Genomic DNA, 23,870 nt, shown 5'->3' on the forward strand with positions numbered 1-23,870 from the left:
GAAGTCCAGTAATTAAATTGCTTGAAAAAGAACTATATTGTAATCCGTATTCTCCTTCTTCTTCTAAGGCAGGAGTCCTCAACTGGCGGACCGTGGTCTGAACCCAGCTGCGGCGCTGCTCCCTGCACAGTAACTATCGTAACGAGCGCTCATAGATACCGAGCAGCAGCAGCACTGACAGAGAGGAAGCCATTGGCTCCCTCCCTGTAAGTCACCTCTCACTGGCCGCAGCAGTCACAAGAGTGCGTGCTCCCCCTTTGGTGTCGGCGCTCAAGTGACGTTCCTGCGCCGGTGGAGAGAGCGGCCTCTAGTGACAACTGCGGTGCGGCCACAGGAGGAAGAGAAGAGGACGCGTAGGACTCAGGTGAGTATAAAAGTGCTTGTTTTTTTATGCTATATGGGAGGGGGAGAACGCACAGGGGGGCTATATACTGGGGGAGAGTGCACAGGGGGGCTTTATACTGGGGGAGAGCGCACAGGGGGGCTATATACTGGGAGAGAGCACACAGAGGGGCTCTATACTGGGAGAGAGCACACAGAGGGGCTCTATACTGGGGGAGAGCGCACAGGGACTATATATTGGGGGAGAGCGCACAGAGGGGCTATACACTGGGGGAGAGTGTACAGGGGGGCTATATACTGGGAAAGAGGGCACAGGGGGGCTATATACTGGGGGAGAGCACACAGGGGGGCTATATACTGGGAGAGAGCACACAGGGGGGCTATATACTGGGGGAGAGCGCACGGGGGGGCTATATACTGGGGGAGAGCGCACGGGGGGCTATATACTGGGGGAGAGCACACAGGGGGGCTATATACTACAGGGGGAGAGCACACAGGGCTATATACTATAGGAGGAGAGCGCACAGGGCTATATACTGCTGGGGGAGAGCGCACAGGGCTATATACTGCTGAAAGAGAGTGCACGGGGGGGGGCTATTTACTACTGGGGTAGAGCACACAGGGGGGCTATAGGCTATATAATACTGGGGGAGCGCACAGGGGGGCTATATACTACTGGGGGAGAGCACACAGGGGGCTATATACTACTAGGGGAGAGCACACAGGGGGGCTATAGGCTATTTAATACTGGGGGAGCGCACAGGGGGGCTATATACTACTGGGACAGTCACCCCCTTTGTACCTAATTTCAAAGAGCTGGTAAGAGAGAAAATGGCAGTTTTCCCACTAATAAGCATCAATTCTGTATGTAAATAGTTCAACACCCTTTGTGAAAACTAAGGGCCCTATTCCACCGGACGATTATCGTTCAGATTATCGTTAAATCGTTCGAATCTAAACAATAATCGTTCGGTTGAAATGCAGTTAACGATTAAGGACCGAACGAGAAATCGTTGATCGCTTTATAAGACCTGGACCTATTTTTATCGTTGCTTGTTCGCAAATCGTTCGCATTGAATAAGACGTCGTTCGGTCGTTTGCAGTAGATACGAACACAATAGCAAAGAAAAAATGATCGCAAATACGATCATAAGTAACGATTATTGTTCCATGAAAATGAATGAATGTTTTCAGGTCTTTCGCAATAGCGGTCGTTTGAGATTGTTAATCGTTAACGATTATGCGAACGATAATTGTCCGGTGGAATAGGTCCCTAACAAAACACGTTTTCTTACTGATGATCAGCTCGGACCTTCGCCTGACATAAATTAGTTACTAGGTCACATTACCAATATGTCCTCTTTATTCGGGCATAATTTTGTAAACATATTTTACTTTTCTTGGGAGTTACGGGGCTTAGAAATGTATCAGCAAATTACCAATTTTTCATGAAATTTCCCAAACTAATTTTTTTAGGGACCAGTTCTTTTTTGAAGTGTGTTTAGGAGGCTTGTATACTTGAAACCCCCATAAATGACCCCATTTTGGAAACAACACAACCTAAGGAATTAATCTAGGGGTATAAAGAGCATTTGAACCCTACAGGGGCTGGAGGAAAGTATTCACAATTAGGCCGGAAAAAAATGGAAAATAGAAATTTTCAAATAATATGTTCGTTCAGATTAAAATATCTCAGTTTCACAAGCAAGAGGAGAGAAAAAGCACCCCAAAATTTGTAACGCAGGTTCTTCTGAGTACAATGGTACCCCATATTGGGGCATAAGCCACTGTATGGAAGGAGCACCAATTAACATTTTCAGTGCAGATTTTGCTGTACAAGTTTTCAGGCACCAGGTGCGTTTGCAGTGCCCCTGTAGTGCCAGCGAAGTGAAACCCCCCCAAAAGTCAGCCCATTTTGGAAAGTTAACCCCTCAAAGAATACGTCTTGGTGTGCGGTGAGCATTTTGACCCCACAGGTATTAGAGGAAAGTATTCAAAATTAGACAGTAAAAATGAAAAACTAGAATTTTTCCAATAATTTGTATGTTTAGTTTGAAATTTCTCAGAAGAGAAAAGGCACCCCAAAATCTGTAACGCAGGTTCTTCCGAGTAGAAAGGTACCCTATATGTGGGCATAAATAACTGTATGGGCACACAGCGGGGCTCAGAAGGAAGGGAGTGCCAATTAGCATTTTCAGTGCAGATTTTGCTGTAGAGGTTTCTGAGCGCTAGGTGCCTTTGCAGAGCCCCTGTAGTGTCAGCAGAGTGAACCCCCCCCATAAGTCACCCCATTTTGGAAAGTGCACCCCTCAAAGAAGTCATCTTAGGGTGCAGTGAGCATTTTGACCCAACAGGTATTAGAGGAAAGTATTCAAAATTTGTTTAGTTTGAAATTTCTCAACTTCACAAGGAAAGGGAGAGAAAGCGCACCCCAAAATCTGTAACGCAGGTTCTCCTGAGTACAACGGTACTCCATATGTGGGCATAAACTACTCTATGGGCACACAGCCGGGCTCACAACGGAAGGAGCGCCAATTAGCATTTGCAGTGCAGATTTTTCTAAAGATGTTTACGAGCATCGGGTGCGTTTGCAGAGCCCCTGTAGTGTCCGCAGAAGAGAAACCCCCCAAAAGTCACCCCATTTTGGAAAGGGCACCCCCCAAAGAAGTCATCTTGGGGTGCAGTGAGCATTTTGACCCCACAGGTATTAGAGGAAAGAATTCAAAATTAGAAAGTAAAAATGAAAAAAAAAAAAAAAAAAAGATTTTTTTCAATTATATGTTTGTTTAGTTTGAAATTTCTCAGGTTCTCCTGAGTACAACGGTACCTCATATGTGGGCACAAACCACTGTATGGGCACACAACAGGGCTCAGAAGGAAAGGAGCGTAATTTTGCTGGTGCAAAACCGCAACTAGTATCGGTTATTACAATAGCGCAGTTGCAAAATTTTTATTTTTTTTATGAGATTACAGGTAATCTGGGAAGGTGACGGGCAACCTGGGAGTGTTTACTTGCTATCTGGGGTGGTGACGGGCACTCTGGAATGGTACGAGCAGTCTTTGGCAATCTGGGGTGTTTATGGGCAATCTGGGGGTGTTTACTGGCTATCTGGGTTAATTGCGGGTAATCTGGGGTGGTTACAGGCAATCTGGGGGTGTTTACTGGCTATATAGGTTTTTTTTTTAATAAACAATTTATTGCAGTATGCTGTCCATATTTGACAAAAATGTGACAAAATTATCAAAGAGATTTTACATCCATTGCATTTTCACAGTTTAAACATAGCCAGGAGACATAGCTCTTTTGCCCAATCCCCCTAAAGAGTCACGAGAGACTGCGCAGTGTGGGGCAGTGTTATCTAGAGTCCATAGGAACTTAGCTCTCTGTGGTTTCAGTGATGAGGTGGTGAGACATCTATAAAGCTGTTGTTGAGAGGACGAGTCTCACAGTCTCTCCTACGTCCTCCGGGGCCAGAGGGTGATTTGGGCAGAAGAAAAACAATATTTTAAGATAGAAGCTCGAACCTAACAAGAACCCAAGAAAACAAACTATACTAACAAAAAAAAAGAAAAAAACAAACTAAATGCTTTGCTATATCATCATAACAATAGACAGTACGGAAATATGAGCGGTTGAATGTGCCTTATACAGAAAGTTTTCGTAATCTTGCCCTACTCAAGGTCGAAACAGTTTCACCGTAACCTCTTAACTAATCGAGGTGGATGCTGGGAAACCAGTAAGGTAAGCCCGGTCTGACATCAGGCCTGAGTTCAATAGTGAGATCAAGGTGAGTCTAAAAGTGAGAGTGAGACCCAAAAGCGAGAGTGAGACCAACCGACCTTTTTCAACCGCCTATTTGTAAAATAAATGTCAGAGTTTCAGCGCTCCTAGAGTGCCTCCTATATCTTCATTACAGTACCAGCTGGTGAGCCTGAAGTGTTGCATGATTTGCGTCTGTTCAGTTTGGGACAGGGTGCGCTCTACAAAACTCCTCCACTTCCCAAAGAAATTTTTTGTGGAGGTTTCTTTTGTTTTTAGGACATGTAGTAGTTCCCAGTGCAGTGTGCCTTTGAGCGCCTCGGTGAGGGCGCCTATTGGGGGCATTGCATCCTGTATCCAGTGGCGTAAAATGCAGAGAAGAGCCGACAGAAGAGTTAGGTGGACGCCCTTATTCGCTACCAGCTTATCCGGTGAGTCATTACCAGAGGAGTATGGGATGTAGTGAAATATGAGACCTAGCGGGTCCATTTCTAACTTAACATTCCATGCAGTGGCTATAAGGCCTCTAACTAGGTTCCAAAAGTTATGGGTTGCCGGGCAGGACCACAGTCCATGGAATAGGTCTGCTGCTGGGTGTTTACATTTCGGGCAATGCGACATAAAATGTGTGGAGGGAGGGTGTCTTGAAAAATTGAAAGCATAGATAGCCTTGTGGATCACTTTCAAGTGTGATTCTCGCAAGCGCTCATTGGTAGTGGCAAATCTCACAAAGAAGATACTTCTTAGAATTTTCCTGCCCAGGTCATCTCCCGAGAGTGTTCCAGCCCAGCGACCCAGAACCTTATCTACCAGACCTTGAGTTGCCTTTTCAGTGAGCGTAGAGTATATTTGTGATAAGGACAGATGAGCCCCAGAGGGGGTGAGTAGTTGGACGAATTGGGCTCTCTTTTCCGCTGAGGGGAGGGTTTTAACCCTGTCCGTACTGAAGCTATACACTTGTAGGTATTGCCATTGCTGGTTTGCGGGCAGTCTGTGTTTACTAGAGAGCTCTTGCCAAGATAAGTACTTCCCGGCTTGAGGATCAATCAGATCTGCTATAGTGTTTATATGTTTGGCTCTCCACTCCTGGAAAAAGGGATTTGAGATTCCCTGTGGAAAAGTGGGGTTATGCCAAAGAGGGAAACAGTTAGAGAGCATGTATGGTAAATTATATAACTTATGGACAGCTCTCCACGTGGAGACTGTGTCTCTAAAGACACATGTACGTAGATGTGAGGGGGTCTCCGAGTGTTTTGCGTGGAGAAGGGCTGAGAGGGTCCAGGGAGCCGCGAATTCAGATTCCAAACTAAGGTTTGAAAAATGACTAGTGCCTAATGTCCACTCTCTCACTTGGCGGAATAGTGCCGCTAAATTATATAGCCGTATGTTCTGTAGTTTAGCCCCAGATTCTTGTGGTGGGAGACACAATGTGGAATAGGCTATACAAACTTTTTTGTTTTGCCAAATGTTGAAGAGGGACAGGAGTCTTGTTATATCGGTGTGTTTTAGTAGGAGGGGAATTGTTTGTACGGGGTATAATAATTTTGGGAAGCTCATCATCTTGATGAGGTGAATCCTACCGCAGGGATAGGGGAAGGGACATCCATCTATGAATTTCCTGTTCTATCTTGTTTAGGAGGGGTGGGTAGTTGAGCTCATATAATGAATTTGGAGTTCTCACAATTTTTATCCATACTGCGACGTGCTATGGTGACTAGAGTGGGGGTTCGGAGGGCAGTGGGAGTAGGGGATAGATATAAAAGTTGACATTTATTCTCATTCACCTTATACCCCGTGAACGTTCCGTAATATTTCAAGGTTTCGAGAATTGCTGCAGTGTGTTGCTCGGGATGTTCTAAGAAAAGGAGGACATCATCTGCGACGCAAGCGACTTTCACCTCTTTAGTTCCTAATCGGATAACTTGAAAGACTGCAGAATTGATAAGGTGATGGGCTAGGGGTTCCATGGCCAGGTTAAATAAAAGTGGGGACAGTGGGCAGCCCTGTCTTGTCCCCTTTTGAAGGGGGAATATGGCCGACAGGAAGCCCGGGATGTGAATTTTGGCTACAGGGGAGGTGTAAATTGCAGTTAGGAAGTCTTATCTAGGGGTGTTTACTGGCTATCTGGGGTGGTGACGGACAATCTGGGGGTGTTTACTGGCTATCTGGGGTGGTAACAGGCAATCTGGGGGGGGGGGGGGTCACAGGCAAACTGGGGTGGTGATGGGCAATCTGGGGGAGGAGTGACAGGCAATCTGGGGTGGTTACGGGCAATCTGTGGCAATCTGTAGTGGTTATGGGTAGCCTGTGGCAATCTGGGGGTGTTTACTTGCTATCTGGGGTGGTTACGGGTAATCTGAGCGGTTACAGGTAAACTGGAGTGGTTATGAATAATCTGGGGTGGTTACAGGTAATCTGGGGTGGTTACAGGTAATGCGGGGCACTTGACTTTTTATCCCGTCACCAATGATTTTTGGTGACAGGGGACAAAAAGTGCCGGCAGCATTTGGAACAAGTGATCAGTGGTATATAGTATATACCGCTGATCACTTGTACCAGGACCACATCGGCTAGTCCCTGATCATTGCCCCATGCTCTCCGCCACCTCTGGTGGTGAATGAGAGTTTGATCTTTTTTTTAAGGGTACAAACACACTTGCCGTATCCGCAGCGAGTTTCTGGCTGCGTATTCGCAGCAAGACTCGCTGAGGATCCCGGCCATGTGTACTCAATGGCAGACAAACTCGCAGCAGGGATGTACATCCCTGCTGCGAGTTTGTCCGCAGCTCGCCCCGTTAACTCCCTGGCCGCCGGAGATTATACGTCACCTGATCCCAGCTACGGGGCTCCCGACGTCTTCACGGGCCGTTCAGCCAATCAGTGCTGCGGTGGGGCAGCGCACTGATTGGCCGCGCGGGACGTGCCGGGAATCACCGAAGGACCAGGTGATGTATAGTCAGGACCAGGTGATGTATAGTCTCCGGCGGCCGGGGGGTTAACGGGTCAGCCTTTTGACAAACTCGCAGCAGGGATGTATATCCCTGCTGCGAGTTTGTCTGCCATTGAGTACATAGGGCCGGGATCTTCAGCGAGTCTCGCTGCGAATACGGCAAGTGTGTTTGTACCTTAAGGAATTAATCACTGTAAACAATAAGGTTATTCCGGGAAGGGGGGACATTTATTCATCTCCTCTCACTGTGGATTAACGGTAAGAGAAGATGAAAGCATGCAGTGCCCGTTACCAGTGGCCGCCGTTATACTGGTAATAACGGCGATTGTCGGTGCGGGGACTGGCCGGGACTGACCCCACATTCTGCCCCAACTTCTCAGCGACCTCTAGTAGCTGAGAGAAAGGGGCTGCGGGCCTTACCGGCGTTGCTGCACTATTCTGTACCATCACCATAAAGAGCTGATGGCAGCAGAATAGAACCCATTAGTGATTGCCGCGGTTACGGTGATACCACATTTGTGTAGGTTTTTATTGTGCGCTTTGGTGCAATAGAAACTATCTTCCTAGCCAAAACCCACAAAAACTGTCGCCACATTGCAAGATCCATAGCGTTCTTATCTTTTGCGCGACAGAGCTGGTTTGGGGCTTATTTTATGCGGGAAGATCTTTAGTTTCTATTGATACCAAGTTTTATATGTACATGACTTTTTGATCTCTTTTATGATGTATTTTCTAAAGCAGATTGATAAAATACAGCTATTCTGGTACAGTTTTTTTATTTATTTTTTTACATCGTGTGTCGTGCGATATAATTATTGATATCGTTTTATAGATTGGGTTGTTACGGACGTAGCAATACCAAATATGTATATGATTTGTGTTTTTGATCACTTTAATGTAATGGTTTATTGTATATGGGGAAATGTAATGCATTTTTATTATGGGGGGGGGGGGGGGGCTGGGGGGAATTGTGTTTGGTGCACTTTTTTTTACACTAGTGTACATTACTCTACACTAGTGTAACACTTAGATCACCTTATACAATACACTGTACTGCTTCTGCAATACAGTGCATTGTATAATGGGACCATCCTGCTGACAGGCAGTAGCACAGCCACCCCTGTCAGCAGGATGGCTTATCCATGGTAAGCCCGGGGGCCTTCATTAGGTTATCCATGAGTTACCATGGAGACATTGGGGGACCGGACGGCGCCGCAGGACCTCCGATCGTGTAAGTACCTTCAGCACCGTCTGGTACACACCGGAACCCGTTAGATGCCGCTGTCATGCTCTGACAGCGGCATTTAACGGGTTAAACTGCCCGGAGCGGAAAATACGCCGGGAGGCAATTCATTCCGATGCGCACGCCGTTAAAAGACGGACGCATCGGAATAAAGACCATTAGTAGCCGCCGTGAAAAGGCAGCACGGCGGTCACTAAGGGGTTAAATCTGCCTTCACCTTTGCTAAACAGGACTACTTTTCTTCCCTCATATCTTCTTTATCTCACAACCCTAGGCAACTGTTTAACACCTTCAACTGTCTTCTCCGCCCCCCGCTGCCACCCCCACTTCTCACATCTCTGCTGAGAACTTTACCACATTCTTCAAGCAGAAAATCAATTAAAATCAGGGTAAGCTTCACCTTACAGTCCCCTCAGCCCCCCCTCATGCATTTCCAGTGCTTGTCCCCACTAACTCACCTCTCCACCATCACTGTAGAATATCTCTCCAAACTACTCTCCACATCACACATCCCCACCTGGGCACTTGACCCAATCTCATCCCACCTTATCCCCAACCTCTACTCAGCACTTGTCCCAGCACTAAGCTATCTCTTCAATCTATCACTAACTTCTGGTCTTCCCATCTCTATACAAACATGCAACCATCGCACCCATCTGTAAAAAGTCATCCCTTGACCCTACCTCCTTATCCAGCTACCACCCCATCTCACTTTCCCCCTTTGCCTTAAAAACTCCTGGAACAACATGTCTACCATGAACTATCCTCCCACTTTTCATCCAACTCGCTTTTTTACTCCCTGCAATCCGGCTTCCGCCCCCACCACTCCACAGAAACTGCCCTCACCAAACTGACTAATGACTTGCTAACTGCCAAAACCTCACGCCAATACTCTGTGCTCCTTCTCGTTGACCTATCCTCTGCCTTCGACACAGCTTACCATTCTCTCCTCCTACAAATTCTCTCATTCCTTAGTGTCAGAAGTCTAGCCCTCTCCTGGATCTCCTCTTATCTCTCTAACCGCACTAGTGTCTCCCACTCCCACACCACATCCTCTCCTCGTCCCCTTACTGTTGGTGTTCCCCAAGGCTCTGTACACAGCCCTTTTCTCTTCTCCATCTATACTTCTGGCCAGGCCAGAGCCGCCATCAGGTTTCGCCCGTGCTTGGTTTGTGGCTCCGTGGCAAAAATCTGACTGCGCCGTGATACCCTGCAACAGCTCCTGGGCCGTGGTGCCTCTTGTCGCCTAAGCTTAGCAGTTTCAACACCGCCTGTTGGTGCTTACCCATCGCACTGCTAATGCTACGAGATGAAGGCAACGTGCTCGTGGAGGGTGATAGAGAGGAGGAGGAAAAGGTGTACAACTCGGGAGAGACCGCAACCGAGGTAGGTCCCACAATCCTCGGGATGGGCAGCACATGAGCGGAACCAGGGTCAGACTATGTCCCAGCCTCCAAGTTGACCCAATGTGCCGTCAGGGAGATATAGTTCCTCACATTGAGTTACATCCAGGGCCGGATTAAGGTTGGTGGAGGCCCTGGGCAACAATTTTGTTGGGGCCCCCCCATTTTCTTCCCCCACAAATAAACCATACAGCAATCTATACAGGTGGCTGATTACTGTAGGGGACTTAGCACCTACCTCTCCTCACTCCTGGCTGTATGGCTCAGCATCCTCCTCTGTTCTGCATATGCTGGTCCCTAGAGGCTGCAGTCCAGAGGAAGATGCCAGGCCCTAGAGACAGGATGGGGGAGGGGTGAGCATCGCAGTGTGTCCCCACTTAATTCAATGCGAGAACACAACACTTTAGTACTTTCTGTGCTCTCTTGCCCACTGTGTTAGCCACCACAGCTAGCATATGCAGTTGTTAATCACAGGCAGAGCCTGGACTTGCAAGTCTAAGTCCCATCTTTAGTTCCCAACCATATAAACTACCTGAAGCAGTAAGGAGCAACCAGAAAGTACTTAAAGGCTGTGTATAATCTATAGCGGATATGCTACATGTGAATATACTCTAAGGATCATGGCATATATAGCTGCACACAGGTTACATGTCATATACTGCACACAGGCTATATACCATACACAAGCTATATACCATACACTGCACACAGGCTATATATTATAGGCTGCACACAGGCTATATACTATACACTGCACACAGGCTATATGTCATATGCTGCACACAGGCTATATACCATACACTGCACACAGGCAATATATCATAGGCTGCACACAGGCTATATACCATACACTGCACACAGACTATATATCATAGGCTGCACACAGGCTACATGTCATATGCTGCACACAGGCTATATATATATTGTAATATATATACCTCTGCTCTGATATATGCCCCTATAGTATATACCCCTGCTCTGATATATGCCCCCATAGTATATGCCCTAGGCTTTAAAATATGCCCCCATAATATATGCCCCCTGCTCTGATATATGCCCCTATAGTATATACCCCTGCTCTGATATATGCCCCTATAGTTTATACCGCTGCTCTGATATATGCCCCTATAGTATATATCCCTGCTCTGATATATGCCTCTATAGTATATACCCCTGCTCTGATATATGCCTCTATAGTATATATCCCTGCTCTGATATATGCCTCTATAGTATATACCCCTGCTCTGATGTGCCAATACAAAACAAAACCTCATACTCACCTGATCTGGGCAGATGACAGGTCTTCTCTCTTCTGGCTCTTCTCTGTTCCTTCAGCCTGTCAGCCACTGTGACAGATGCTCCAGCATGCTCCATGATGTCACATCCCTGCTGGAGAGATCAGGTTTCCTTGCTAAGGTCCCAAGCAGTCCTCTCCTCAGTGAGGGGCAAGGGGGAGTGAGGACCTCAGCAGGAGATAGGCACCCGGAAGCTTGACAGGAAGAATCCATTCAAAGACCCACCAGGGGGGAGTCTGAGCCTGCCGGGAGGGAGATGCTTACACAGGATTAACCCTTCACTTCCCTCCCTTCCTGGACAGCATGCAGTGTGGCCAGTGCTGTGTCCAGGTAGGGTTTCCACATGCTTTTTGCGCGTGGGACTGGCTCCCAGACACCACTTCCGGGTTTGGGCTGGTGGGGGCCCCCTAGTGGTGGAGGCCCCTGGGCACATGGCCCTTGTGCCCTCCCTTTAATCCGGCCCTGGTTACATCCATGACAACAACCTCACTGTCTGACAACCGGGTCTCATCGTCATCATCAGACACCTCTTCCAACCCCGCTTGCAAGTCCCCACTCTCATCACCCACTGACTGCGTGAGCTGCATACTTTGGGCATCAGGACAGATCGACTCCTCCGATTGCTCTGACTCAGGGAAGGGTCCAGAAAAGAGTTCCTGGGAGCATGGTGGTGGATCTGAATCCCTTCTTTCCCTGGAGGGGCCAGGCTGTGGGGAAGGAGGCTCAGCTTATGGAGCAAGGGTTCCACTCCCTTGGGTAGCTTGGGTGGACTGCGTGGAAGACTGGGCGGTGGATAGGTTACTGGACACATTATCCGCCATCCACGTGATCACCTGTTCACACTGCTGCGGTTTCAATAATTGTCTACCTTGAGACCCCGTAAGTTGGGCAAAGAAGTTGGGGAGTGAACGTCTGCGGTGGGCCACTGCTACCTCCTCAACAGGTGCTGCTATGTCACCCTGCCCTGAACCATGGCCTCCGGCAACCACATCACTTGGAACCCCACGCCCTCGACCCTTACCCCTGGGGTTCACTATTTTATGGACACTGCACAGTATGGAACTTAGATAGGCCTTGCGTATGAAATACAGAAATCAGGAAAAATACTTGGGAGTACCCACTGGTTTGGTGAGGCTGGAAGGTACAATCTGGTATTGGCGTAAACTATACACACTCTGACACCCCCTTCAAAATCAGCACAGCAGTGAAGTAGTTGTATGCACGATGTACTAGAAATCCCAGCAATACAGTGTAGTGCCCACTAGTTTAGGGGCGGGCTGGACGGTTCAATCTGGTATTGGCGTGAACTATACACCTGACACCCCCTTCAAAATCAGCACAGCAGTGAAGTAGTTGTATGCAGGATATACTAGAAATACCAGCAATACAGTGTAATATAGCTGCACCACCAGCCCTAAAATCAAAAGAGAGTACACTGAGCAGTGCTGCATTTCTTAGGGGTCTGTGTGCAACACCTAATGTCCCCTTTCTGCCAGCAGCCGATCAACACAGTGTGTTGGTGAAATCGTGGTAGCAGCACTGCAAGTCCCAGCCAACAGTCTGTAAAAGCACTATAAGCTTTTAAGCCCTGAAAAGGGCTGTTTGTTTGTATTGCTAGTATTCCCTGCCTACTGGAACGCTAAATCCTACACTGACACTCTCCCTGAGTAGCAGCAGCTCTGTTCCTGATCTCTTACAGCATGCGTATGAAGCGAGCACTGCCGGCGCCGAGTTTTATATGGCAGGGTAGGGCTGGGCGATTAATCGAATTAATTCGATTAATTCGCCCAGAGTGTTTGGATCGATTTGATTTTTTGTGAAAATCGTAAATTCGATTTTCACAAAAAATCATTGCGGGCGGGCAGACAGTCCGGAGACGGGCAGTATGGGGCTGGCGAGCGCTGCTGTGAGGTGCAGGGCGGGCCGGCAGTCCGGAGAGGGGCGGTGCGGGGCCGAGAGGGGCGGATCGGGCCGGCAGTCTGGAGAGGGGCAGTATGGGGCTGGCGAGCGCTGGAGTGAGGTGCAGGGCGGGCCGGCAGTCCGGAGAGGGGCGGTGCGGGGCCGAGAGGGGCGGATCGGGCCGGCAGTCTGGAGAGGGGCAGTATGGGGCTGGCGAGCGCTGGAGTGAGGCGAGGGGCGGGCAGTCCGGAGTTATGCAGCGCGGGCGTCCTTGAGCACAGCGTTCCGCTCCCCTGTCAGCCACAGTTACAGCTCCCCGGTCTCTGGAGGAGACAGCAGGGACTGCAGGGTGATAGTGTCGCTGCGGGTCCTGGAGCTGTACAGCGGGGTCAGATCCCGCTGTACAGCTCCAGGAATCACACTATCACCCTGCAGTCCCTGCTGTCTCCTCCAGAGACCGGGGAGCTGTAACTGTGGCTGACAGGGGAGCGGAACGCTGTGTGCCGGGGTGACAGAAGGAGGGCTATGTGCACTCCTGCTCCAGTCACCCCCAGCCCCCCTCAGTCACCTCCAGCCCCCCCTCGGTCCCCTTCCAGTCACCCCCAGTTGCACCAGTCCCCCCCAGTCATCTCCAGCTTCCCCAGTCACCCCCAGTTGCACCAGTCCCCCCCAGTCATCCCCAGCTGCCCTAGTCCCTGTCAGTCATCCCCAGTCCCTGTCAGTCATCCCCAGCTGCCCCAGTCCCCGTCAGTCTTCCCCAGTCCCCGTCAGTCTTCCCCAGTCCCCGTCAGTCATCCCCAGCTGCCCCAGTCCCTGTCAGTCATCCCCAGTCCCCGTCAGTCATCCCCAGCTGCCCCAGTCCCTGTCAGTCATCCCCAGTCCCCGTCAGTCATCCCCAGCTGCCCCAGTCCCTGTCAGTCATCCCCAGCTGCCCCAGTCCCCGTCAGTCATCCCCAGTCCCCGTCAGTCATCCCCAGCTTCCCCAGTCCCCGTCAGTCATCCCCAGTCCCCGTCAGTCATCCCCAGTCCCCGTCAGTCATCCCCAGCTTCCCCAGTCCCCGTCAGTCATCCCTAGTCCCCGTCAGTCATCCCTAGTCCCCGTCAGTCATCCCCAGTCCCCGTCAGTCATCCCCAGCTGCCCCAGTCCCTGTCAGTCATCCCCAGCTGCCCCAGTCCGTCAGTCATCCCCAGCTGCCCCAGTCCGTCAGTCATCCCCAGCTGCCCCAGTCCCTGTCAGTCATCCCCAGCTGCCCCAGTCCCTGTCAGTCATCCCCAGTCCCTGTCAGTCATCCCCAGCTGCCCCAGTCCCCGTCAGTCGTCCCCAGTCCCCTTCAGTCATCCCCAGCTGCCCCAGTCCCCGTCAGTCATCCCCAGTCCCCGTCAGTCATCCCCAGTCCCCGTCAGTCATCCCCAGTCCCCGTCAGTCATCCCCAGCTGCCCCAGTCCCTGTCAGTCATCCCCAGTCCCTGTCAGTCATCCCCAGTCCCTGTCAGTCATCCCCAGTCCCTGTCAGTCATCCCCAGCTGCCCCAGTCCCCGTCAGTCATCCCCAGCTGCCCCAGTCCCCGTCAGTTTTCCCCAGTCCCCGTCAGTCTTCCCCAGCTGCCCCAGTCCCTGTCAGTCATCCCCAGTCCCAGTCAGTCATCCCCAGCTTCCCCAGTCCCTGTCAGTCATCCCCAGTCCCCGTCAGTCATCCCCAGCTGCCCCAGTCCCTGTCAGTCATCCCCAGTCCCCGTCAATCATCCCCAGTCTCCGTCAGTCATCCCCAGTCCCCGTCAGTCATCCCCAGCTGCCCCAGTCCCTGTCAGTCATCCCCAGTCCCCGTCAGTCATCCCCAGCTTCCCCAGTCCCTGTCAGTCATCCCCAGTCCCCGTCAGTCATTCCCAGCTGCCCCAGTCCCTGTCAGTCATCCCCAGTCCCTGTCAGTCATCCCCAGTCCCCGTCAGTCATCCCCAGCTGCCCCAGTCCCCGTCAGTCATCCCCAGCTGCCCCAGTCCCTGTCAGTCATCCCCAGTCCCCGTCAGTCATCCCCAGCTTCCCCAGTCCCTGTCAGTCATCCCCAGTCCCTGTCAGTCATCCCCAGTCCCCGTCAGTCATCCCCAGCTGCCCCAGTCCCCGTCAGTCATCCCCAGCTTCCCCAGTCCCTGTCAGTCATCCCCAGTCCCCGTCAGTCATCCCCAGCTTCCCCAGTCCCTGTCAGTCATCCCCAGTCCCTGTCAGTCATCCCCAGTCCCCGTCAGTCATCCCCAGCTGCCCCAGTCCCCGTCAGTCATCCCCAGCTTCCCCAGTCCCTGTCAGTCATCCCCAGTCCCTGTCAGTCATCCCCAGTCCCCGTCAGTCATCCCCAGCTGCCCCAGTCCCCGTCAGTCATCCCCAGCTGCCCCAGTCCCTGTCAGTCATCCCCAGTCCTTGTCAGTCATCCCCAGTCCCCGTCAGTCATCCCCAGCTGCCCCAGTCCCCGTCAGTCATCCCCAGCTGCCCCAGTCCCTGTCAGTCATCCCCAGTCCCTGTCAGTCATCCCCAGTCCCTGTCAGTCATCCCCAGTCCCTGTCAGTCATCCCCAGCTGCCCCAGTCCCTGTCAGTCCCCCTCAGTCACAGGGGAGCACTGTTCCACTGGGAAGCAATACAGTTGTTGTCTCAAACATCATTAAAATTGTATCTGACGCTGTGAGAAAAATTTTGTTTATTTAGCAAAATAAAAAAATCGAGATTTAAATCGAGAATCGTTCAGATTTCTAAAAAAAATCGAGATTTTATTTTTTGGCCATATCGCCCAGCCCTATGGCAGGGTCATCTGATCTGGCCAACCAATCGCTGCTATCGACATGTATGGGTCCCACGTGATCAAAGGATGTACCAAAGAGTCTCCTGCATGTTTATTGGCTGAGAAATAGCACCCAAACTTATAGAAAACGGATGATGAGATTTTCTCAAGTATCGCAAGTACCATCGAGTGCCCTAATACTCGATCGAGTACCAAGTTCAGACGAGCACGTTCGCTCCTCAATACTACAGACATACAGGTAGATTTTCTAAGAGGTCATTAAAAAAATATTGACAAAATAAAAATAATTTTTATTTATATAGCGCCAACAGATTCCACAGCACTTTACAATTCTTGGGGTACAAACAGACAAAAATCAAACATTACAGAGATATACATATAATTATCCATACATGAGTGAGGAGTGAGGGCCCTGCTTGAAAGAACTTACAGACTATTAGGAATATAAAATATACATACATGCAACTGGATTAAATAGCAACTGGGCGATAATACTCCTTCTCTATTTACAGATACATTGCCAGGCTACACATAAACACAGGAATATTGGACCTAAAAGGACTATATTACAATTAAGCGCTAAATTTTAATGCGTTCATTTAGGTCCAATATTCACGAGTTAACGTGTGGCCTGGCAATGTATCTGTAAATAGGGGAAGCGTATTATCACTCGGTTGACATTTAACCATCATATATGACTATATATATTATAGTCAATATCTTTTTATATCATAAAAACATCTAGAAAGAAGTACAGTATGTCTCAGCCCCTGTATCTCTAGAAGGATCATGTTATGCCACAGTTATCTCTATATAAAAGATCATAAATACTTACCTTAGGTATGGATTAACCTGTATACCAGCCAGTAATTAGTTATCTAGATAGATTTGTACGTAGCCTATTACCATCTGTGCTGTACTATTGTATGTAGCCTTATACCACTAGTGATATCGGTTGATCTTCATTATCTTAGTGGTTTGTATTCTGGCTGCATACAGGTAGTATCCTGTTATCTGTGTTATCTCACTGTAATTACCCATCTTTATCAAATAGCTACCCTCATATTCATTTTTGCTCCTAAAAGATGCACTAGGTCTTATTTTCAGGGGATATCTTATGGAGAATTATTCATATTTATTGGTGAAAATAAATAACATGGGGGCCATGGAGGGGTTTGTGTATGTCTGGGGGGGGGGGGGGGGAAGGGGTTGTTGTTGAAGGGGTAGTGGGAGTCTTAGTGGGCGGGTGGTCTTACTTTCGGGGGCTCATTATGAGCACTGTGGCTGCAGAGATAATCATTGTATGGACTTCTCTCTAAACAAAGCAAGTCTCCTCTTCATCTACATAATGGCCATGTATCAATAGCCGCAACACGTAAATCAATGACTGGAAGCAGCCTCCCATCAGGGGCTTGTTAATGCAGAGCTCAGAGGCCAGGATTCAATAGCTAAACACAATACAAGCCAATAAGCTTTGGATTTAAAGAAGGCAGTTGCACACTAGGTGATCTGAGTATGGGTACGATGACGCAGACATACCCAGAAAGAATAGAGCATGCAAAGTGCAAATGGGTGACATCACCATACCAGTCAGTGGCCGGAAGATGAGCAGAGCTGCATATCACAAAGAATCACTGTTAATGGTGGTTAACAATTATAGAGATTGCCTGGGCAAAATTAACTTGTCCCCTGTCCATACACCCCCCCCCCCCCCGATCTCCTCATCGCCCCCCCCCCCCCCGGCTTCTTTGTTATGAATACAACTGCGGATATGGCGCATGACCAGCATCTCTATGCATTTCTATGGAGCCAGCGGAAAGTGCTAACTCCGCTCTGGCAGCTCTATAGGAATGAATAGAGCCACGGGTCAATTTCCGTATCCGCAGCTGTATTCATAACAAAGCAGACAGGGCCCTGATGCGGAGATCAGCAAGGAGTACGGATGTCAGACCCCCGCAATGTCTCATTTTCCCCAGAATACCCCGTTTAGCATTTTATATTCTGATTCAGCACTAATAGTTTTGCTCTTGTACTTTATTCTAGCATTGCACATATTAGGTAGGGAGCATTATATTACGTCCAGTATTGCCTTAGGACTGAATCCGGTATAACACATCTGTTGGATTGTTCTGGGACAGTCACAGAGGGGTGTTTTTAACCTGTTATTGTGATGTTTAATGTTAATATGTATTTTCCTAATTAAGCCCTTATCTTTTTAGCACCTTAGTGTGTCTGTTTTCATATATGACATGTCTTTTCTTTTTGGATGGTATATCCACTTCTGAGCCTGTCTCTGGAGTGAAAGGCTGCTTTAGCCAAATACTGGCAGCTACATTTTTCTTTTCGCTCAGTGATAGGCTTATAGGCTCATCCCTGCAGAGACGGGTTCAGAAGTGTCAGTGACGGCTGTGGTTAGCAGGGAACACATGGAAAAGCTAGGAGGACCATGGCAAGATGTGGAGAGGTAAATATAAAACATCTTTATTATTTTACCTTATTAGAGTAAGCGCTGCATGGACATCGCTTAAGATGTACGTGTAGCACAGCCCACAATATCATGGAGCTTATAAGAGAGAGTCAGGCCATCTGATACAGCCTTAAGGCTCATATAAGGCATAGCTAAAAGACCACAGTAAAACTGGTGTTTAACAACAAACAAAAGTAAAACAACTTAAAAAAACAAACAGGATAACAGCAGTTGAAGAAGTCTTTGCACGTCAAATCTCATCACCACAGAGTAAACTACGGCATTCATCTTCCATCACTCCTCGATATACTTTGAAACTGTGGTTGAGCCCAGGGCTGCAGTGGAGGCGGTAGTACGTTCCTAAAGCACCACCAGTGGAACTGCATCCATAGTAAACACAAGATACACGGGAGTGGAGAAGAGACATGGAACACATAATGCAAGGCTCGTGAGTAACATACACCTCATACCCTGTGCATAAATATGAGATCTCATCCTTTTCCTTTAAACGTTTTCGGTTTTCCCTTTTATCTTCTTTTGGTTCCACCCATTTTTTAGCTTCTACTTGTAGTTTTTTGCTATCTACTTCTTCCATACTAGAAAGTTTACTATATGACCCTCCACCTTGTTGCTGAGCAACTAAATCTATCACTACCATGCAAGCATGAAGCAATGGACCGCTCTTCACTCCAGTTTGATCAGTTCCTATTGCCAAAACGTTCCCATTTTCTTGGTCCACCACAACGGCTCCAACACCTTTTCCCCCTCTAGACTGATTCTGCTGAGCTGCTTCTATTGCCATATACATGTTTCTGCCAATTTTTAACCTTTCTTGCTCGGATACACTTTCATCACTAATACCTTTTTCCATATTTGGAGTCTTGGGCTTAGCATGGTAGGTGCAGGGCCATATTTTTGCCCAGATTTGCTGTTCCTTTTGGTTCCTTGCTGCCCGTGATGGAACGGATACAATAAATGGTTCCCCTAAGCCATTTAAATCAATGCAACCACCTTGAAGAATGTCCATAATATGTAAATCAATTTCTGGTTTGGAATCCGCAGCCTTTTCAGAAACATCATTACTCTGTTTAAAAACACCTACATTGTTTTTTAGCAAGTTCACCCGATCCTCAGCTGTTACAGGACGAAGCAAAATCTCTACACGAGACTGAGAGGCACGCACCCTCTTTAAATGCCGCAAGACAACAGGAAGTGGGTACTGCAAGCACAGAGCCTGAGACAATCTGGAAATTTGTTTTTTGTCAGTGATTGTAGCAGCAAAGAAGGTAGACAACGGTGCAATGATGTGTCCTGACTTGTACTCATTGAGCTCTTGTTCATCCTTGAAGGACAATACAGGGATGAGTGACCAAGTAGAGAAGAACTTCTGGTCATCTGAAGATGGAGCCATTGTAAAAGCTAATAAGTGAAAGAAAAAAAAAAAAGGTATAAGTGTAAAAACAATATTCACGATTCCATTCTACTAAAAATAAAGGGCTCTATTACACTAACAGATATCTGACAGATTTTTTTTTGAGCCATGACCAGGAATGGACTATAAACAAAGAACCAGTCATAAAGGAAAGACTAGGACAGGGGTCCTCAACTGGCAGCGTTGTCTGGACCCCAGGGCTCGGGCAAGTGTCGAGGGCCCCCTCGGCACTTGTCCGCCCCAGCACAGAACACAGGTGCAGCGTTCAGGCACCCGGCCACTAATATCGGGCTGCCGTTAGCATCCCGCCCCCTCGGAGACTCACATCCACTACACCCACCCCCCAGGAGACTCACTCTAGGCTCCAGATCCTCTCCCCTGGCTGGTCGCGTAGGTGACGCCGCGCTCCTGCGTGGCATCACTGGCTCCCTCCACAGCGGCGCACAGTTGTCACTCAAGCCTCCAGCTGGTGAGTATTCTTGAGGGGGGAGAGGAGGGGGGGTATGTAATTGTCTGCTGTTAGTATTAGGAGGCCTCAGTACAGGCTGGGAAGGGCAAGAGCCTCTGCTGAGACCCCTTAATACTAACAGTAAGTGAAAGTGTCATTATTTATTTATCTACTTTACATGGTTACAGAAGAAGACGGGACTGCTTCGGAAAGAAGATTATTGCTTTTTATATATAATAAAAAGGTTAACAAGGGTTCTCTGGGGAGTTTTATTTCAATAAAGAGCTTTTTAAAGTTGTGTTTTTTTTCTTACTTATTTTTGGCTTAGTAGTGAAAGCTATCTAATAGATGGCGTCCATTACTAAGCTGGGGCTTAGCGTTAGCCAGTAGAATGGCTAATATTAACCCCCCACTTATTACCCTGGTACCCGCCGCCACCAGGGGTATCAGGAAGAACCAGATACAATCAGGCCTGGAGTGTCAGGAACTGACAATCCAGGACTGTGCGGCAGCAGGCTGGTATTATTAGGCTGGCAACAGCCAAAATAAATGGCCCTTGCTACCCTGATAGTGTCAGGCTGCTGCTGCCGCCCCCACATATTTTAAATTATTTATTAAACTAATGCATGGGGTCCCCCTTTTTTCCATAACCAGCCACATACAAAACCAAGCAGCAGCCGCTTTTGTTTTGTATCTGGCTGGTTATAGAAAATAGGGGGTACCCCATAAATTTTTTTAAAATTATTATTTATTTATTAAACTAATGCATGAGGTCCCCCCTTTTTCCATAACCAGCCAGATACAAAACCAAGCAGCAGCAGTCTGACATTATCAGGGTGGCAAGGGCCATTTATTTTGATCATTGCCAGCCTAACAATACCAGCCTGCTGACGTCTATTCCTGGATCGTCAGTTTCTGACACTCCAGGGTTGACGGTATCTGGTTCTTCCCAGTACCCCTTGTGGCAGTGCGTACCAGGGTAATAAGTGGGGGTTAGTGTTAGCCATTCTACTGGCTAACGCTAAGCCCAATCTTAGTAATGAATCACTACTAATCCAAAAATAAGTAAGAAAAAATAACACAACAACTTTTAAAAGCTTTTTATTGAAATAAAACTTCCCAGAGAACCCTTGTTAACCTTATTATATTTAAAAAAAAAAGCAAAAACCTTCTCTCCATAGTAGTCCCATCTTCTTTATTTCAAACTGTAAAGTCAAATGAATTAAATAACTAAATAAAGACACTTTCACTAAGTAACAAGCAGGTGTCTACTGTCATTATTAGGAGATCTTAGGGTCCATATACACAGAAAGATTATGACAGATTATCTGCCAAAGATTTGAAGCCAAAGCCATAAACAGACTATAAACAGAGATCCGGTTACAAAGGAAAGCCTGAGATTTCTCCTCTTTTCAAATCCATTCCTGGCTTTGGCTTAAATCTTTGTCAGATAATCTTTCTGTGTAAATGGACCCTTATAGTGCATTTACACAGACAGATTTATCCGACAGATCTTTGAAGCCAAAACCAGGAACAGACTATAAACAGAGATCAGGTCATAAAGGAAAGACTGGGATTTCTCCTCTTTTCAAATCCATTCCTGGCTGTGGTCCAAACTCTGTCAGATAAATCTTTGCGTAAACGCACCCTCAGAAGAGGCTCTTGCCCTCCCCAGTCTGTACTGAGTCCCCCTAATAATGACAGTAGACTTAAAGGGGTACTCCGGGCCAGGGTTATTTTTCGTGTATGGCAAGCAGAGGAGGATATAGAGGCCACCGGCCCTAACCTCCCCGATTCCAGCGCCGGGTCCAGGATTGCACCGCCCCATTCCCCTGTCCCGCTGCCTGGTCTGAGCTGGAGTGGTGTTAGCATTTGTTAGATACTAAAAATGTATACTGATGTCATAGGTAACATTGGTCTCAGTATACAGTTATTTGAACAATAACAGGGGTGGACTGGTAATATGCATGGTGATGATATTCCCTCTTGTTCACTGGTATTATTGGCAATATATAGGTTTTGGTATGCTGGATTTGGTCAGTTTCAGTTGATGGCGATTTGTATAGAAATATTACTCTTTTCATACTTTTATAACTAATATTGGTCATAGTATCTGGCATTTCGTCACTAATGGTATGATGGGAATAATATTTGCATGAGGAGCTAAATAAAATATTGGGGTCTCTGTGGTACCTGCTGTTTTACTGTCGCCACATGATTTGCTCCACAAGGGGGCCCACTGAGGCTCTGTTGCCCGAGGGCCCATAAAAACCTGGTGCCAGCCCTGGCTACAGCCATTGGAGCTAATGCAGCAGAGGAGGAGGAGGAGGGATGTTGTACTTTCTTGCCTCCTGCACCAATCAGACAGGAGAAAGGGGCGGGGCTCAGTACAGGAGAAGGCAATGGCTGGGAGAGCTACACAGGCATGACGGGAAGGCGCCATTTTATACTGGGATTGATGAGTATGAAGTGTCAGTGAAGCAAGCCGGGGATGAGATTGGTTGTGTGAGAGAAACTAAAGTTAGAAATAATAAATAATCATTTTTTTTTAGGCCATATCTATCAGCAGCGCAGCAGAATAGCACAGTGTGGTCAGAAGAAACTGCAGCATAGCACAGTGTGGTCAGAAGAAACTGCAGCATAGCACAGTGTGGTCAGAAGAAACTGTAGCATAGCACAGTGTGGTCAGACAGACAATTTTGCTCAGTCACCCCTAGTTGTGGCTTGCTTGGCTAGAGGTCCATAATAGGCTAGCATAGTCAAGCCCCTGCAACGTGTAATAAGCCATGGCTAGTGCTATAAAAAAAGAAAAGAAAAGTAGATTCAGAAAATTGAGATTTTAAATCTGAATGGACAGATAAATACTGTTTTATTCTCACGCATGCAGCTCAGCCAAAGCCACTGTGTTTAATATGCAATGAAACAGTGGCCCTGATAAAGAGTAGTAATGTAAAAAGACATTATGAAACAAAACATAAAAGTTTTGAACAGAATTACCCTCTGAATTCGGAGATACGGGCAAAAAAAAAATAGTTCCTTGACTGCTTCATATGAAGCATCTACAAAGCGGCTTGTAAGCTCTCTATCCCAACAGGAAAAAACAACAGAAGCATCACTGAGGGTTGCTTGGATTTTAGGTAAACACAAGAAACCATCTTCGGATGCAGAGGTAGTTAAGGAAAGTATGGTCGAAGTTGTAGGTACCATGTTTGAAGGCAGAGAGAAGAATTTCAGGGGAAAATAAAGCAAATCCCCTTATTTGATTCTACGGCAGCACGCCGAACTGAAATAATTTCGGAAGATCTGCTCTCGCAGCTTCAGCTTAAAGTTAAAATGGCAGATTGTATTTCCTTAGCTGTGGATGAATCCTGTGATGCCACTGATAATGCCCAGCTCATGGTGTTTGTAAGGTTTTATGATAAGACACAAAATGTTTTTTTTTTTGTGAGGATCTGCTTGGCATGACTGCACTTCATACCCATACAAAAGGGCAAGATATCTTTCAAGCAATAACAAAAATCCTGAAGGACAGGGACATCAACTTGGATTCTGTGATTTCAGTTGCAACAGATGGAGCTCCTGCTATGATAAAAAAAGAGAAAGGGCTGGTGGCCCGCCTCAAAGTACTCAATCCTAGCTTGATCTCCTATCACTGTATTATACACCAGTCTATCTTGTGTGCCAATTTGGGGGAAACATATGCAAATATTATGGAAAATGTTATGAAGTTGAAAAGTTTTAGAACACTTCTGGAGCATTCGGAATGAGCTGGGAGGCATTTTTAGCTAAACAGAAGACGAAAAAAGCAAGAGAATATTTGACATTTCTCCGTAACAAAGACAGCATG

At 47.6% G+C, this 23,870-nt stretch overlaps 1 protein-coding gene across 2 annotated transcripts in view; it reads right to left on the reverse strand.

Annotated features, from left to right (window-relative positions):
• Positions 1-18,133: 18,133 nt before the first annotated feature.
• ADAT3 (adenosine deaminase tRNA specific 3) overlaps positions 18,134-23,870 on the reverse strand; it is a 29,042-nt gene continuing 23,305 nt past the window's right edge. For both annotated transcript variants that reach the window (XM_069979237.1, XM_069979238.1), the window contains one exon: positions 18,134-19,562. In XM_069979237.1, the coding sequence (XP_069835338.1) occupies positions 18,394-19,554 (1,161 nt within the window). In that variant the 5' untranslated portion in view covers positions 19,555-19,562 and the 3' untranslated portion in view covers positions 18,134-18,393. The remainder of the gene's footprint in view (positions 19,563-23,870) is intronic.

This window comes from Dendropsophus ebraccatus, chromosome 8 (assembly GCF_027789765.1).
Source record: "Dendropsophus ebraccatus isolate aDenEbr1 chromosome 8, aDenEbr1.pat, whole genome shotgun sequence".
NCBI lineage: Eukaryota > Metazoa > Chordata > Amphibia > Anura > Hylidae > Dendropsophus > Dendropsophus ebraccatus.